The sequence below is a fragment of the Chaetodon auriga genome, chromosome 23 (assembly GCF_051107435.1).
Source record: "Chaetodon auriga isolate fChaAug3 chromosome 23, fChaAug3.hap1, whole genome shotgun sequence".
NCBI classification, from domain to species: Eukaryota; Metazoa; Chordata; class Actinopteri; order Chaetodontiformes; family Chaetodontidae; genus Chaetodon; species Chaetodon auriga.
Genome location: NC_135096.1, coordinates 6,452,181 through 6,469,827, shown reverse-complemented (window position 1 = coordinate 6,469,827; position 17,647 = coordinate 6,452,181). Strand labels below are relative to the sequence as shown.

General features: G+C 44.4%; 1 protein-coding gene across 1 annotated transcript; it reads left to right on the top strand.

Annotated features, from left to right (window-relative positions):
- Positions 1-4,432: 4,432 nt before the first annotated feature.
- On the top strand, positions 4,433-17,270 carry aox6 (aldehyde oxidase 6). Its single transcript, XM_076724074.1, has 35 exons — positions 4,433-4,623; positions 5,559-5,616; positions 5,739-5,835; positions 6,934-7,042; positions 7,277-7,403; positions 7,684-7,745; positions 7,992-8,069; positions 8,237-8,317; positions 8,492-8,636; positions 8,877-8,969; positions 9,070-9,221; positions 9,299-9,392; positions 9,487-9,596; positions 9,700-9,884; positions 10,201-10,363; positions 10,495-10,578; positions 10,672-10,841; positions 10,921-11,047; positions 11,192-11,314; positions 11,679-11,775; positions 11,989-12,113; positions 12,277-12,410; positions 12,528-12,615; positions 12,965-13,051; positions 13,138-13,329; positions 13,411-13,638; positions 13,762-13,857; positions 14,115-14,243; positions 14,363-14,437; positions 15,010-15,062; positions 15,140-15,254; positions 15,347-15,412; positions 15,627-15,815; positions 15,940-16,107; positions 16,748-17,270. Exons 1-35 carry the CDS (start codon positions 4,570-4,572, stop codon positions 16,796-16,798), a joined length of 4,005 nt encoding a protein of 1,334 aa, XP_076580189.1. The 5' UTR covers positions 4,433-4,569; the 3' UTR covers positions 16,799-17,270.
- The last annotated feature ends 377 nt before the right edge of the window (positions 17,271-17,647 follow it).

Below are 17,647 nucleotides of genomic sequence, written 5' to 3'. Positions count from 1 at the left end.
TTGCAAGACTGATAAACAAGGCACTGTAATACCATCTAACATTACACGGGCATAAATATTTCAACATACTGTTGTTGAAATGCTTTTCTTAATAAATCTCCAAAAGCGGCCTCCTTCAGCAGCGCTTGCCTCAGGTCGAATCCAGAACTTTTTCCAATTACTCTCAGCATTTTTCCCTCACATCCCGTCATGTTCTGAGTTTTTAATTGCAAAGAAAGTAAATAAAAGTGGTAGTTTCCTCACTTGGCCCACGTAAGCTGTACTTATGGAGGGGAAATTATCTCCCACCGCCCATCAAATGTGGCTGAAAACTGGCGGCGCTGTTCAGGCCTTTGACTATATGCACTGCTTTGCAGGGTTACAGTTCGCTGGTGTTTCCAGTGAAAATTCAGCGCATCTCTTGTGACACCTCGAGGCCAAAATACACCAAGTAGCCCTCGACATCCCTCGACTGCAGTGAGTAATTGGTCGCAATGCAAAAGCAAAGGCATTGAATACGTGATTTAAGGTGATGCTAGCATGACGGACGTGTCGCAAGCCTTTTGCTTCAGCATTAATTTGGTGGGTGTTTGTGCGATGCTTTTCAGAATTTGATAGGCTGCAAGCTACTGATGTTTGTCTGCAGCAACAATAATAATTTATTCAAAGAAAATAAGCCGAGGCGTGTCAGGTATCATAATTAGGCAGGTTTGAAATAAGCAACAGGCGTTTAATTTGATAATTATACAGACAGTTATGCTCATAGGGTTAGGGTCCATGCTTCACAGTGGGGATGGTGGACTTGTTGACTCTTGGTCTGATCTGAGGGCAGTTTATTCCACCATGTTGGAGATAAGAGACTAAAAACTCAAAAAGTCTTCAGCCTGGACGGAGAAACTTTTAACAACATTTGGTGCAGAATAAGGACCTAAAAGATCAGAAATAAGCTGCGGGGGGGGGGGGGGGGGCTTTGAATATAAGAGTATGACAGAGACACAATCATTTTACGGGTATTTTCCCGAATCAGATGAAGGGAGGTGGAGCTCTGCAGATGGAGGCTCGTGTTGAACCTCTGTGGATGGTTCAGCTCTCAGACAGATGTGCCTGCTGTGGGTGTCTCTTAACAAATTTTAACAACAATTCTCCAAAAGTTTTGATCCCCCCCCCCCCCCGAACTGCCTTTGTGTGAGCTTGAGCCGTCCATTAACTAACTGCCCTTCTCTCAGTAATTATGCCCCAAAGAATGCAGTAAGTGGCTGTCATCAAGTAAGAGCAGAAGGACAGAGTGCAGGACTGTGACACCAGAGTCCAGGATCCCCGAGCAGGCTCCAGGCTGAGTGGATTTTTACACCTACTGTGAGAGATAATGCAGTAATGGTGTACGTCTTTCTCCCGATATCGTTCATTTATTAAATTACACCTAAAGTTTCATCAGAATTTTACCTCTGCACACATCTGGAAAGCAGGGTGGGGGCTGGGTGGGGGTACTCAGGGGTACTTTAATGCTGGCTATGACTTTATTCAACACGTTTTCATTGTGAGATAACCTGACTAGGCATGAACAGTAAGAAAAAAAATCTGTTCTATCTATGTCGATGCTGGATGTCTTTTAGAAATATCGTATTATTGTGTGACATGTAATCCCACGTGGGATGGACTATTTCAATGGTACGAAACAAAAATAAAGCATCCATTCATCGCCATCATTCCAGTGTGGTGCATACGGGGATTTATCAGGCAGCCACGACAGAAATTCAGGGGATTTAGATTAGGTTTACTTGTAATAAAGATGAAGCAGAGCCGGTATTCATTTGAGAGAGTCGACAACTGTTGCTTTGTAACAACAGGAATTGAAAAATGCTCTCCAACAAGGCACCGCAGCAACTGAGCATCACATATCAGAGCGTTCATTTCATTTTGGCTGTAAATGTTTCCATCAGAGCAAACAGGCTGGAAACTTTTTGAACTTCAGTGGCCTTAGCTTGTTTCTGTTGCCTTTTGAGCCGCGACCCCCTGACCTACCTGCCGTGCGATGAGCCCTAAATCTCCAGCAAACATGCCGTGATTTGTGTAAATAAACTGAATCTGTCTGATTCGCGGAGGAGGAATGTGCCCGGCTCAAACTGTGCCGACAGTCTGCAGGAACGGGGCAAATATAAACATTAACACCCAGAAAAAAAAAAAATCCCCGCCAACCCTGAAATGATCATTTATGAGTCGCACGGCGGGGCGGTGAAGGAGGTGTTTGGTTTGTCTTTGAGGAGCTTTAAGAAATCACTCCTGGTGTAATGATTTAAAGGAGCTCAGTCTGCCAAGAAAAGAGCTGTTTCTGTTGAACCTGGAAGAAAAGCTGAGTAAATAAACAGGCTGAGAGCTGCTGTTTCTGCAGGACTTTCCCACACAGTGCTGCTTTATCGGGTATGATATCAACACTGAAATAAACTACCTCCAACGTGGTGCATCTGTGCCGTGAGACAGAATCAGTATAATAGCATCAGTGGAAGCTGAAGGCCCAGATTTGTCTCCAAAATTACTACACAAGCAGTACCTTTAAATTCTCCCTAAATTCAGTGTTCAACCCTAATTTCACCATTTTTTTCCCCCAACATTTACTGACATCTGATTGGCTAAAAAAAAAAAATCAGGTGAGTTATGTAGCTTGCTGCTTTAATTCTTTATCACCTTCCTGAAGTGCAGTTTTCCCATAAGCAAGCCAAAGTCTGATTAACAAATGGAAATGAAATGCCAAAACAGGATAAAAGGACGTGACGCAGAGACTTCAGACACTGTTTTTAAATTGATAATAATATAATAGCTTATCATGACAGTCAAGTAAAAAGTTGCGTCTGAGTACATTCAGGCTAAAGAGAGAAAATCATTTCAAACCAAGAAAAATAAGAATAACGTGAACAAAATAGGAAGAGGAGCACATGCTGACACATTTTGGCACATATTTGTCATGTCAAATAAATCAAAACGAGGCTGAGCTGTCAACCCTGCAGCCCCTGAACCTCTGATCATAATTCATGGAGCGCTTCTCAAACCCAAGTCACACATGTGCAAGAAAACAGAACAGAACTTTAAATAAGTTCAAAGACTTTTTGAGGAAGTGATCATGTTGTTGCTGCTGCTGCAGTCCTGTCCTTTAGCTCCCTCCTGTGGTACGATCCACAGCTGTGTCGAACCTCATTCAGCCCTCAAAACACATTGTCATTTACTGCATTTACTGAGACACAACAGGCCTTCAGGTTACCTTCAACGTGCAGAATGATCTCTGTAAACTGAAGCAATCATCCTGATCTAATGTTATTCTGTCTTATTTGTGTGCACCCTTTTTGTGTTTTCCTGTGCAGTTCTATGTGGATTACAAGTCCAATAAACTTAATAAACTTGATGCAGACTGGCCTTCACCTGCAAAGGCCAGTTCAGGTTAATTATTATAGAACAGATTCTGTTGCAGAGATCACTAATCAGCAGCACAGAGATCAAGTGTTGTGTGTAGTTAAATGTGAAAGTCAGCATGATTCAGTTATCTGACGAACTTCACAAAGACATTCAGCTACAACTGCAGCTAATTTAATTTGCTACTTCCACCAAAAGCACTGACTAATGCTAATGCCTATGGATGGTGACGTTCGTTTAATGAGTTCCGTGTTGTTTTGTAGGGTCACCAGAGGTAAAGGAGTGGGCGGCTTCTGCCTCTGCACGAGCTAAATGCATCAAGTCAGAGAGATGCAGGTGTCGGACAGGAAACCAACTGATACTGCATGTAAAATAAAGCTGAATGTTTTCACTTCGGACAAAAAAAAGTGTGTAAAGTAATCAGGAATTTGTGTTTAACAACTTAATTTATGTAGAAAATACCTCGAAATCATCATATCCTAAAATGTGAATATATAAGTGTCACGCGTTGAACATAATTGTGCTAATTTTGAGGAGTGCAAAAATGACTTTTCGTCTCATTTTACTGACTTTATGTTCGTATTTTATTGTGTTTCTTTGATGCACTTATGTAACTTACGTCTGTAAAGGAACTGTTGAATGTAAACGGGAGCAAAATAGTACTGCAGGGGTGCAAAGAGTACAGCAATAAATATTTAGTGATTAATGTAATAGCTTACATTTCATACATGAGGTAGCTGGTTATGTCCGGCATATGCATGTCCTATACAGTATTTATATGGTGCTTAAGTTTATGTTTTATCAGAGATGTTGATATGTACCGGCCTCTCGCCCGTTGACAGCTGGGATAGGCTCCAGCCCCCCCGCAACCCCGAAAGGGATAGTCGGTATAGAAGATGAATGAATGAATGAATGAATGAATGAATGAATGAATGTTGATATGCACATGTTAAAATCTGTGTGCGTTTAAACCCCAAAATATATAATTAAGTTATTTAGAATCCCGAAGCAATAAATAACTAAAAGTTTAGTGTTACAGATAATTAGCACATCCACACACTTCGAAATTGAGGAAATAAACGCACTTCTGCGTTGCGTCTTTTATTTTGAAAGTATCGACAGGCGGAAGTCGTGTCATGGACGAGCTTGATCTGTCGTGTTGATAAAGTTTCCTCTTGCACTTGAAACATGTCTGCAGGGAAAGAAGGAGATATTTTGTGCTTCTTTATCAACGGGAAAAAGGTACGGTTAGCATTTAATTAAGTCAAAAACAGCGTGTCGTGTAGTAGCTGCTGTTAGCTTGTTTAAACTAACTTCCGCCGCATATGTTAGTTTTCAAGGTGATAAGACGTTTTCCAGGAACGTTACTTCTGACAAAAGTTCGTTCAATTACTAATAAACAGTTTCCAGGGTTTGGAAAATGAAAGCAGTCTGTAAGCTAAATTAAATGAAAACTAGTCAAAGAAGTGCCAAGTGAATAAGAGGTGTGAGAGTGAAACTCCTCAGGTTATGTTACTTCTTTTGTTGACAAAAAAAAAAAAAAAAACCTCACCTGAACGCCACATCTCACTGAAACTCCTGTCACACCTGTTTTATAATGACTAGAACATACAGTTCGGGAGCAAGTTTCTTTATGCACACTTTATGCACATTTTCAATAATGTGCTCACAAAGTGTGCTTTGACAGTAAAATGTAGTAGTTAGCAATTAACTACAGCTAGCTTAAAAAACAACGGTTTGTCACTCAGCTACCTTAAACAGACCACGTTGGCGTATTTAAGTAATTTTTTTTTTGCCTTTAAATTAAACTGTTTGGCTCACCTTGACCTTATATGACCTTTGTTTCGCAGCTGCAAGGAATAGAAAATTAATCTGCAGCTGTTCTGAGTCACTTTTCCAGCAAAAAATGACCCATATTTGCTCTTCTCAGCTTCCTAAAATGGAGGATTTTCAGCCTTTTCTGCCCACATATGATGCTAATTTGATTTTCTTATGGTTTCAAGCCGCTGGGAATCTATGATGAGCATTGTCCACAATTTTGTGACATTTCAAATGAAACTGAGGAGATAACCTGCAGATTGACTGGCCCTCTGTAAACATGGAGATTTGTTTGAGACTTGACTAACTGTACTTCCAGCAGAGAAAGTCCTGACATTTTTCTCCCTCTGTCAAAACAGGTCACGGAGGACCATGTGGACCCGGAGACCATGCTGCTGTCCTTCCTCAGAGAGAAGCGTATCCTTCAGATCAGACTCAGACCCCCCTCCAAAGATGTGTCTATTTTTTGATCTGGTTGAATTTTATGTTGATGTGAGCGCCACCTGCAGGTTGGGTATTTCCTTTGACTGCGACCTTAGTGAGGTTGACCGGAACCAAGTATGGCTGCGGCGGCGGAGGCTGCGGGGCGTGCACGGTCATGGTGTCGCGCTACCAACCTGCAACCAAAAGCATCGTGTATCCTTTTAAGTTTGACCTCCCCAGGCCTCTGAGCACAGCTGACACGAGTTACTGTATGTGTGCACAAAAACCTGGTTGCAGTAAATCTTCTGAGTATGTTCAAATGAGTGCCGCTGATATTGTTTGTGCAGCCAAACTGCACCGTATATGTGTTCACAGAGTGCTTGGGAGATATTTATACAATAAAAACAAACAGAAAAGTGCTCAGGTTTCCTCCCCGATGGACACGCAGCTGTGAGGGAGCGGTCCGGGAATAAAAATGAGGTCCAAGGTCAGTGTTTGTTCCAACTGGGTGGAGCGTAGAGCAGAAAATCAATTTGTTCACCCATGGACATAGTTGGTTAAATTCCACAACTTATTTACTAAACTAGATTTTTCGAGAACAAGACGGAGTCTGAGTGCGAGCTGGTTATCTGCCAAAGTGGTTTCAGCATCCGCAGCTGAGAGTTAATGGAATTTCCCTTCCTGGCACCAAACCCATACAACATCTGTCCCAACCTTCAGTCTCCTTTGGCACAGGAGGAGAAAATCAATCACACATACAAATGTGAAACAGTTGCTGGACAGAGATTACACACTGAATTTCGCCCTCAAACTAAGTATGTGATAACTGTCGATTTGACTTGGATTAATAATAAACTGGAATGGTGATTGTGGGAATAATCTAATCTGCTTTCCCAGTTTCTGTTGCTCCACCTTGGGTCACGCCTTCGCGCTGGCGAAATTGAAATTTGGTGGTCAGAGGTCACTTAAAATATGACAAAATCTCACACAAATGTCTCACAGGATAAAATAAGGAAATGATGACATTTAATATCCGTAAAGATCCAACTCAACCAGACTGGCTTCACAAATTGTGTGATTTAAAGTAGCTGAAAGTATCAAGTTTTTCACAAGGAAAAGGCAAAAATTAGAGAGAAGACAGAAAGAAGGTTGGACACCACTGCAGTAGTACTATAGTGGCACTGGTAGAAGAAGCATAAGTAGCTGTAGAAGTAGTAGTAATAGTAGCATTAGCAGTAGCTTTAGCAGTTGTAGTCCTAATGCTGGTAGCATGAGATGGATGAGCACAGTTTACCTTCACCGCACCATCAGACATTACTCAGCCAATGCCTGCCTCCTGCCGCTCTGCCAGCTCCACGGAGCCGCCGTCATCACGGTGGAGGGCATTGGCAGCACCAAGACCAGGATCCACCCTGTGCAGGTCAGTGCTGGAACGCCTCACTCGTGTCAGCCCTCTGATTGGCTTACAGTCATCACGCCTCACGCCTTTTTATTTGATTGAGTAAAAGCGAAGATGAATAATAAGAATTCCCGTCACAGCAGCCAGCACGAGCACGATCAAACGTCCTGCAATGAACACGTACGCGCTGAAGACGAATTACGTGATGCCAAAGCCGTTTCATGCGACCCTGAACGGTGGATGCTGTGTTTGCAGGAGCGAATAGCGAAGGCTCATGGCTCCCAGTGTGGCTTCTGTACACCAGGGATGGTGATGTCCATGTACACCCTGCTGAGGAACAAGCCTCAGCCCACCATGGAGGACATCACACAGGCTCTGGCTGGTCTGTTTGCTGGTTTTGTTTCGTTTTTTTTTCTAAAATCTGTTACAGTTGCATCCCCTGTAATGTTTAAAGGTACATTACGACAGGAAATAAGAGATGTATGCGGTGTCATTTCTGCCCTTCTCTCACCTTTTCTACGCAGCGGTGCTTTATTCTAGTTAGAATCCACATGCACAGGAGCACAACAAGTGATTTTTAGTATTTTTTAAGTATTGCACACTGTCCTTAGAAATACAAGCTGCACCCAGCCCTGTCCTCAGTGTATGTTGTTGTTTTTCAGGTAATCTGTGTCGGTGCACCGGATATCAGCCCATTGTTGATGGCTGCAGGACCTTTTGTCAGGTACAAAGCTCAGCCCTCGAACCAATAAATGTTTGTGATTTCAGGAATAACCCGCAGTCCGTGATGATGTTAGATAATAGAGTTTTATAGGCGACTGTAAGTGTTTCAGAGTTTCAGATCTGATAGCAAAGCAAAGGGTGGGAAAGGTTGAGGAAGAAATTCAGCAGAAAGGCCTCAACAGTGGAGAATGCTTTTGGGAAATGTGTCATCACTGCACGCGGCGTGACAACATATCAATCAAAACAGGAAGCCAACTGCTGCCAAGCCAATGGAGGTGGAGACTGTTGTCTCAATGGAGACGAAGCTGCTGATGAATCAGAGCTCGTGAGTCTTCTTTGATGTTGTTCTTTTAATCTTAATCTCCATGAATAAAGTCCCTTCATGCCCGTCAAGCAGGGTGAGATGTCATCTTTTGTCTTTCACGCCACACATCGCTCCCGTCTTGCGGCGCTGCTGGGGTGAATCCTGTCCGTGGTGAACGTCACAACCAGAGAACGCCACAACTGTTTGACAAGGAAGAGTTTCAGCCACTGGACCCGACCCAGGAGCTGATCTTCCCTCCTGAACTGATTGTAAGGCGCAAGTTGTTTCACATGGCAACACACATTATTAACCGACATTTGTGGATGTTAGCCACATAATAGCGATGTCGCACGCCAAGTCTACATTTGATGAATTATTGATGCAACAAACTTACTTACATCATTAATAGTAATTTTGATATAAAGATGGAACTTTGTCCACAGCTGATGGCGGAAAGAGCGAACCCGGAGACTCTCACCTTTTCGGGGGAGAGGATGAGCTGGGTGTCCCCCGCCTCACTGGAGGAGCTGGTCCAGCTGAAGACCAGTAACCCTCAAGCCCCACTGGTCCTGGGAAACACCAACATAGGTGAGCAGTCATCGTCAGGTGCAGTGAACGTGGCAGTTGTGAGAAGAGATCTCAAGAGAAGAACACCTGTGAGGTTTGTGATCACATTCTGATCGCGATGCATTGACATGCGTTTTTCCTGACCTGGATAACGTGTCTGGATCCAGATCACATTTTAATAGTGGGTGTGAACGGGGTGTTATTCTCACGCACATTGAGACCAGCTGAACTAAACTCTGCTTCTTCTGCTTTGTGTTGAAGGTCCAGACATAAAGTTCAAAGGCGTCGTGCACCCTCTGATAATATCTCCAACCAGAGTTACGGAGCTGTTTGAGGTCACTCAGACACCACAGGGTGGGTAACCTTCCTGTGCGGTTTCCGTCGTGATGTGATTTTGTTGCACAGACAGTAAATGTGCCGGACACGTAAGAAAAGAGCGCTGGCTTCTCTGCAGGCGTTTGGGTGGGAGCGGGCTGCAGCCTGTCCGAGCTTCTGTCCCTTTTGGAGAAGCTGGTTCTTCAGTTTCCGGAGGAGAAGACGGAACTGTTCAGAGCCCTGATCCAACAGCTGCGGAACCTGGGAAGCCAGCAGATCCGTAACGTTGCCGTAAGGACACTTAACTCCAACTTCACTCTCTCAATCAGAAATTATTATTCTTATTATTCTTGCTTTTATGTATTTAGTCTCTCGGGGGCAATATCATGAGTGTGTACCCAAACTCAGACCTGAACCCTGTTTTGGCTGCCGGGAGCTGCAAAGTGAGCGTCATTTCGAAAGGTTAGTAGATTCTTTTTTGACAGATTGCTGCTGTTGAGACTGTAGAAAAATGTGGATTCATGTCAGACATGTTTAAATTTCTTCACTCCACCAGGAGGAAGACGAGAAGTTCCACTCAATCAAGACTTCTTTGTGAGCTTTGGAAAAACCATCCTGAAGCCAGAGGAGGTTGTTGTTTCTGTCTTCATCCCCTTCTCCAGAAAGGTAAAAAACTCACTTCTACATGCGGATGTGTAGCTTAATTTTTTTTACAGTACATCTTGTTTTAAAAGCTTGCACGTTTTGTCTTACGTCGTCCGTCCTGCAGGGGGAGTTTGTTCGCGCTTTCCGTCAGGCTCCCAGGAAGGAGAGCTCCTTCGCCACGGTGACGACCGGGATGAGAGTGCTTTTCTCGGAGGGGTCCAGAGTGGTTCAGGACGTCAGTCTTTACTACGGAGGAATGGGGCCGACCACCGTTAGCGCCGCCAAAACCTGCGCAGCCATCGTCACAAGGTCTGAGTCATGCTTATCAGGCATTATTCATGTTTTTGTTTTCCTTTCTTTTTTGATCAGAAGTGGATTTTCGTCCTTTTCCATCAGTTTTATTTGTGTTTCTTTCCTCTCATCTCTGACATTATAGCCTTGATTTATTTTTTGTTTCTAAGATCTTGGTTCCTATTTTCCTTCCTTTTCTCTCCACCTTCCTTCTCTCATTCCTTGCTGTCTCTTGGTAAATTGAACCTGGAAAGCATCTCCATTGTCAGCATAGAAAATAAAAGAAACCAGACGTGAATCGAGAGCCGCTTAAAGCATCCTGTGTTTCCTTCAGGCCCTGGGACGACGAGACCCTCAGCCGGGCCTATGACGTCCTCCTGGATGAGTTGGTCCTCCCTCCTTCGGCTCCTGGAGGAAAGGTGGAGTTTCGTCGCTCTTTGACTCTCACCTTCCTCTTCAAATTTAACCTGGAGGTCCTGCAGAAGCTCAGAGAAATGGTAGGACATGCCAACAAAAAATGCAGTTTCTCGGCTTGAGGTGTAGATTTTTATGTGACGTCATTCAATCAAACATGGCAGATTCTGCGAGATATTTATACCAGAGGCTGACAAAGAGTTTCTGCTTCCAGAATGTGATTACAGATGAGCTTCCTGAGAGGATGCAGATGCGGCCTTTACCCAGAGAGATCCAGCCCAGCCTGCAGGAGTTCCAGGTCGGGAAACATCCCTCATGTAAAGCATTTTTAATACCATCCGTAAATCTGTAAAGTAAGTAAACCCGACCGCTTCCTCTTCTTCTTCCGCAGCATGTGCCAGAGGGCCAGAGCGACGAGGACCCAGTGGGGCGTCCCATAATGCATCGCTCTGCCATCAGCCAGGCCACAGGCGAGGCCGTGTACTGTGACGACATGCCCAGGACGGACGGGGAGCTCTTCCTGGCTGTGGTCACCAGCTCTCGCGCCCATGCTAAAATCACGTAAGGAACAAGCGAACAGTTTCTAGACTTTTCCAGCCAACGATGTCTGACACACTCCCCAATCTCTTTCGTCCTGCAGAGGGCTGGATGCGAGCGAGGCTCTGCGGCTTCCCGGTGTCGTCGACGTGATCACGGCCAAAGATATTCCCGGGAAGAAAATCCGCACAATGTTTGGTTACGATGAGGAGCTGCTCGCTGAGAGCGAGGTAAAGTGAGTGTGTGCACACATGCCTTTATGTTTTTGCTTTCACGGCGTGTGTGCTGTGTGGGTATATGCACATTCATGATAGATTATATATAATCCTCAAAAGAACAGAAATATATCATCAAATGGAAATGTTCGCCTGCAGGTGTCGTGCATTGGTCAGATGTTGTGTGCGGTGCTCGCTGATACGAGGGCGCACGCCAAACGAGGAGCGGCAGCTGTGAAGATCAGCTATGAAGACCTGGCTGACCCGGTGTTCACCGTAGAGGTCTGTGGAGTCCACCTCCGCTCTTAGATGCACTTTCACTGTGGCTGTACCACAACTTCACATCCGTTCCATGCAGCCACGAAACAGCCGTTTGCACGCCATCAATGTACGTCCAGGAATTTTATCAGCGTCAAACACACTTCATTCAAACTCGACAGACACTAAATACAACTCACTAAAACCTTCTTGCTTCATCTTTCGTTGTTCCAGCAATGGCCGCCAACTCCGGTTTGGTGGGAATACACCATTAATTCACTGAGAGAAGCAGCATGTAGAGCCAGAATAATTTTCACTTGGATATTAGGACTTTAGAGATCAGTCAAATGTGTGTGAGTCTTCATCGCAGCTCCTTCTCGTGTGACAGGAAGCCATTGAGAAGTCGTCTTTCTATAAGCCTCAGAGGGTGATCGAGAGGGGAAACGTGACTGAAGCCTTCGAAACTGTCGATCAGATTTATGAAGGTAAAAGTCTGTTTCTGCCCATAGGAGAACATGCATGTGCTGAAATGTGCTGTTTTTATTCAAATTTCTGAATTCAAGTCATTCTTGTCTTATATTTTGCGCTCTGCCGCTCTCCTTGCACTGCACCTCACCCCACGTCAAACAGAACCAGGTTTTGGATTTACTTTTGAATCATCCAAAAGTGCTTTGACTTCACCGTGTTTGTTTCCTCAGGAGAGATTCATCTCGGTGGTCAGGAGCATTTCTACATGGAGACCCAGAGCATGCTGGTCGTCCCTGTTGGCGAGGAGACGGAGTTCAGAGTTTACGTCTCCACCCAGTGGCCGACTTTAACTCAGGTACACAGATACAGAGAATGCATAAGATGGCAGATAATAGCTGAATAACTGAATGTAATTAAGAACAGAATAAAGGTGCATCAGTGTGACGAAGAGCGCAAAGGTCATTGCTAGTTAAAGGTGGATTGTTGTTGTCTGCTTTGTCTCATTGTCCTGACTAAAGGATGTAGTAGCGGAGACGTTGGGCATCCCGTCCAACAGAGTCAGCTGTCACGTCAAAAGGATGGGCGGAGCTTTCGGCGGGAAGGTCACGAAAACCACGATCCTGGCTTGCATTACATCTGTGGCTGCGTGGAAGTAAGTCACAGAAACGACAAACGGGATCTGAATCTCCTTTATTTTAAGAAAGAATGTTGCTTATGAACAGTAAATGTTCTTAGATATTAGATTATAATTATTTTTTTTCCCGCTCAGGACCAATCGTGCGGTGCGCTGCGTCCTTGAGCGAGGCGAGGACATGTTGATGACAGGAGGTCGCCACCCTGTCCTGGGAAAATACAAAGTACGATAACGCTGTCTGGCTTTCATTTACCCGAGATAAGTCCTCCAATCCAACCTCCTCAAGGGGTCCCCAGATAAATCTGACGGGTTAAAGGGATAGAGAGACTATTAAAGGAATAACAGAGAAGAAGAAAAATCAGATTTCTTTCAAATTTAACAATCTGAGAAAGGAAATATGGGATCACTGCTTTATCATGAGGGCTCATAATCAGTCAGTGCTTCATTTTAAGGGGTCACAAGCGAAAAGTCAGAGCCGCTGTTACAAGTCATCCGCTTCCTTCAGCTTTTTTAAGTGCATGCAGAGGCAACGATGTAAAGCAGTCCTGATGGCTTATTGCTGTTTGTTTCAGGCGGGTTTCATGAACGATGGAAGAATCGTTGCGGCAGATATCCAGTACTACGCCAATGCTGGAAACGTTATCGACGAATCTGTTATGGTTGGTAAAAGCAGCTGTTTTTTGTTATTTAACTTCAGGCGAAAAGAAGAAAAAGCACGCCATTGTTGATTTTCTTCTTCTTGCAGGTGGTGGAAAAGATTCTGCTTCACATGGACAACGCTTACAATATCCCCAACCTGCGGGGCCGTGGTGTCGCGTGCAGGACCAACCTGCCCTCCAACACCGCCTTCAGGGGCTTCGGCGTGCCCCAGAGCATCATGGTCATGGAGAACATGATCAACGACGTGGCCATGGCACTGGGACGCCCCGGAGACCAGGTCTCACTCCATGTTGTCGTAGCATACGCTTGATTTTTAATCATCTTGTGAATATAAAAAAAAAGGTGTGTTCTTCCTCAGATTCGGGAGATCAACATGTACAAGGGGCCGTCAACCACCCACTACAAGTCTGAGTTCAGCCCAGAGAACATGCTGCGATGCTGGGAGGAGTGTAAGGTGAAGTCAGAGTACAACGATCGCCGCAGAGCTGTGGACCAGTTCAACCAGCAGCACCGCTGGAAGAAGAGGGGCATGTCCATCATCCCCATCAAATTCGGGATTGCATTTGGAGAGAGCTTCTTAAATCAGGTCTGTGGGATTCACTGCGGTCTCTCTCGGCTTGCTTTGCTTTGTTAATTTCCACCGAAACTTCACTTTTGTCGTCTTTATTTTTGAATCCACTGTCGTTGTGTTTGCTTTTGCGCGTAACAGGCTGCAGCTCTGGTCCACATCTATAAAGACGGCTCTGTTGTGGTCGCCCATGGCGGGACGGAGATGGGTCAGGGCATCCACACTAAGATGCAACAGGTGCTGTGACAAAGCAGCGAAGTGCTCCAAAATCTACTTTATGTGTGAAGTAAACCTCTGTTTCCACTCACTGCTTAGAAACATTGACACAGCCACACGTGTCAAAAGAGGTCTGGCAGTTCAACATTGTTCAAATTTTATATTTACGATTTAAAATAACAGTTTAAAAAAAAAGGTTGTTTTAATTTGGACATTTTCTTTAGTGACGTTCCTTTGCAGGGATTTGATGACAATAACAACGGTCTGTTTCCTGCCAGGTGGCGAGTCGGGAGCTTCACATCCCGCCCTCTAAGATCTACATCAGCGAAACCGGCACCAACACTGTTCCCAACACCTGCCCCTCCGCCGCCTCCTTTGGTACCGACGCCAACGGCATGGCGGTCAAGGTGAAGTCCAGCTCCTGTGTTTATTGCTGCTTCTTTTTGACCAACTTCCACTGCAGAGAACAGGATGCTTCATGCTCTTATAAAAATACTAATACAATCATATTTATTCTTTCTCTCAGGATGCATGCCAGACTCTGTACCAGCGACTGGAGCCAATCAGACAGAAGAACCCCAAAGGATCATGGGAGAGTTGGGTATGCTAAGGAAGGAAAACATGGATAATCAGTGATTGCTGTGGGAAAACTGGGAAACTTGGGAGTTTACGGCATCTTAAAGGGATATTTTGGGCTTATTTTGGGCCGACACTGGATGGCAGTCTGCACGCCTCCAGTTTGTGGAAGCAGATCAGTGTAGAAGGTCAGGACCAAAACGTATTTTAGCCACCTAAACCAAAGGTCCACCAAAGAAAATCAATATCAGTTTAAGTGGATGCTGTATTTAGAATATTAAAATATGAACTAAAGACCAAATTCACACAATAACCCAAACAAACCATCCAGTCGAGGCAGCAGAGGACCAGCAACTCCCATGTTCTGTGAGGTAAAATTACTGTTTTTGTCAATGGAGTCTGGTGACTTTGAAGAGGGCATAGCTTCCCGTCACAAAGGGCTGTCTGATGGTAACATGGCAGCAGTGAAAATATTCTGATCATCTACTGTAGGTAACACACTACGGACTACGGAAAGTCCCTCATACAACCTCATTTCAACAAAACCTAACATGTCTTTAATGAACACCAACCAACGTTTCTTTGTTTTGTCCTCAGGTCATTGCGGCGTTTTTTGAGAAAATCAGTCTATCAGCGACTGGATTCTACAGGTACGCCAGAAATCGAGCTTGTCTGATTGAACCTGTTTAAGTTTAAGTGACAGTAACAGCTTCCTGTGTGTCCTCAGGGGTCCAGACCTTTACATGGACTGGGACAAGATGGAGGGGCAGCCTTACGCTTACTTCACATTCGGAGTGTGCTGCTGTGAGGTGGAGCTGGACTGCCTCACAGGAGACTACAGGGTCAGGCTGAACCGTTTCATCCCAGCAGCTTTCATCCGAACTCTGAACGGACTCAGAATCTGAAAGAACTTTTTCCTGTTTGGTTCTCGCAGACGGTGAGGACAGACATTGTGGTCGACATCGGCAGAAGTGTGAACCCTTCGGTGGACATCGGCCAGGTGAGACACTGTACGGTGTAAAAATCAAGCATTTCTGTGCTGCAGTGTCTTACGTGTTTGCCGACATATTCCAGAATACATCGAATTAAAGTTGCAGATGTTCCTGCGTGTTTTCTTTTCAAACTTCTGTGGTTCCTTCGAGGAAGTGAACGGTTTTCTTTCCTCTTTCTAACCATCCTGTCTTCGTCGATCTGTCTTTCCTTCCTCCTCTCAGATCGAGGGGGCGTTCATGCAGGGTCTGGGTCTCTACACTATGGAGGAGCTGAAGTTTTCCCCCTCTGGGCTCCTGTACACTCGGGGTCCGTCTCAGTATAAGATCCCAGCCGTGTGCGACGTGCCGCTTCGCTTCAACGTTTATCTGCTGTCGGACTCCCACAACCCCCTCGCCATCTACTCCTCAAAGGTCAGAGGTCATGACATAAAGAACTATAAACGGTCCATTTTTTCTTATGTTTGTCGGCCTCGTCTCAGACTTGACATCAATCTGTGTAACATGTCACGGCTCCGCTGATTCTCCGGCTCTGCAGGGTATCGGAGAACCCATCCTCTCCCTGGGCAGCTCTGTGTTCTTCGCCATCAAAGACGCCGTGGCTGCCGCCCGCTCAGAGTCCGGCTTAGTGGGCCCGTTTCCTCTGGACAGCCCCGCGACACCGGAGAGGGCCTGTCTGGCTTGTGCCTCTCCGTTCACTCAGAAGGTAAAAGTGCTGAAATACTGACGTTCTGACTCTACAAGTTGTTTTATTGTTCGTATTTACTGATTGTATATTTTCAAGTTTTCTGTGTTTCTTTCAAAATGTTCCTCCCAAAGTGGGGCCTGCGGGCCAGAGCTGGGCCACAATTATGTTTGATTTGGCCGACCAGATGTACAGTACAGTAAAATACAATACAATACATTACAGTACAGTACAGTGCAGAACAATACAATACAAAGCAAAACAATACAGTACAGTACAATATAATACAAAACTGTACAGTACAGCACAATATAAAACAACACAGTACAGTACAGTACAATATAATACAATACAACAAGTGTTTGCCTTTGGCTCATGGCCCTCCATCAAGTTTCAGTTTTGGCCTTCAGAAGAAAAAGGGTTTGGCATCCCTCAAAGAATCTAATTCAACTCTATTAAGTTGAATGAAGCCATCATAACTTAAATTAAATAAATGAAACAAATTTACTGTGCGTTCCTTAACGATATGAATTCTAAATTCTTACTTATTGCAGCATGAAAAGCATTATTGCCTAAAGTATTTCCTCATTTGTGTTCATCCCAAAACTGATTGATTTCTGTTCATTTTTAATTAAAGTTTTTTTTGTTTTGTTGTTTCCAGATTCCAGCCAGCAAACCAGGATCTTTCAAACCATGGGCTTTAAACATCTAACACTGAATCTGTGTTTTTTTAATATGATCAGACTGAAGTTAAATTGCACTAAAATGTAATTAACAGTGATTAAGAAAACCAGTCACTTCACTAATACTCTTTAAACTTTCTGCACATGTAAATCTTAAACATACTAATGATGCTTTTTTCATTGCACATGTATTCTCAGCTTTTACCATGTATAATATGAAAGCCATGCTTTGTGGCCACTTGAATTTCCAGTGATTATAGTTTTGCTAGTGCTCTTATCCTGCACTTCACTTTATCAAAAACAGAAGAATAAATCATGAAGCACTAACTGAACACACTCAATAAAGCTGTCGCCTTCATTCGGTTGCAGTAGACAAGCACGGAGCCACAGTTCAGCCATACTAAGCAGTCTATAATTGTCTGTAAACTAACAGATTTGTGGACCCAGGCTGATGCACCACGGCGCCGCAGTCCCATCCGTCGGCGATGAGGCCTGCGAGAGCGACAGGCCAGGATATGGCAGCCATATCACAGGTAGTTTAGGTGATATTTGTGTGTTAGCTCAGTATCAGCGCCGTATCTGTTCACCTGATACACCTGAACAGGACTGCCACGGGTCTTGAAAGTACTTGAAAGTGCTTGGATTTCACCCAAAATTTCATCTGGAGCCACACCTGATTCACTTGGTGTACACAGCATTTGTTCAATGCTAGCACCATCAGTCGCTAACAACTAGCTCTGTCAAGGCCTCACGGGAGACGCCGCTAAATTCCAAAGAAGTATTTTCTAATGTAGTTGTTAGCTTAGCATTTAGCTTTAGAACCTTTGTGCCAAGTTTAAGCTTTTTAGACAAGCTTACGGTGTCTCAAACCTTGTAGC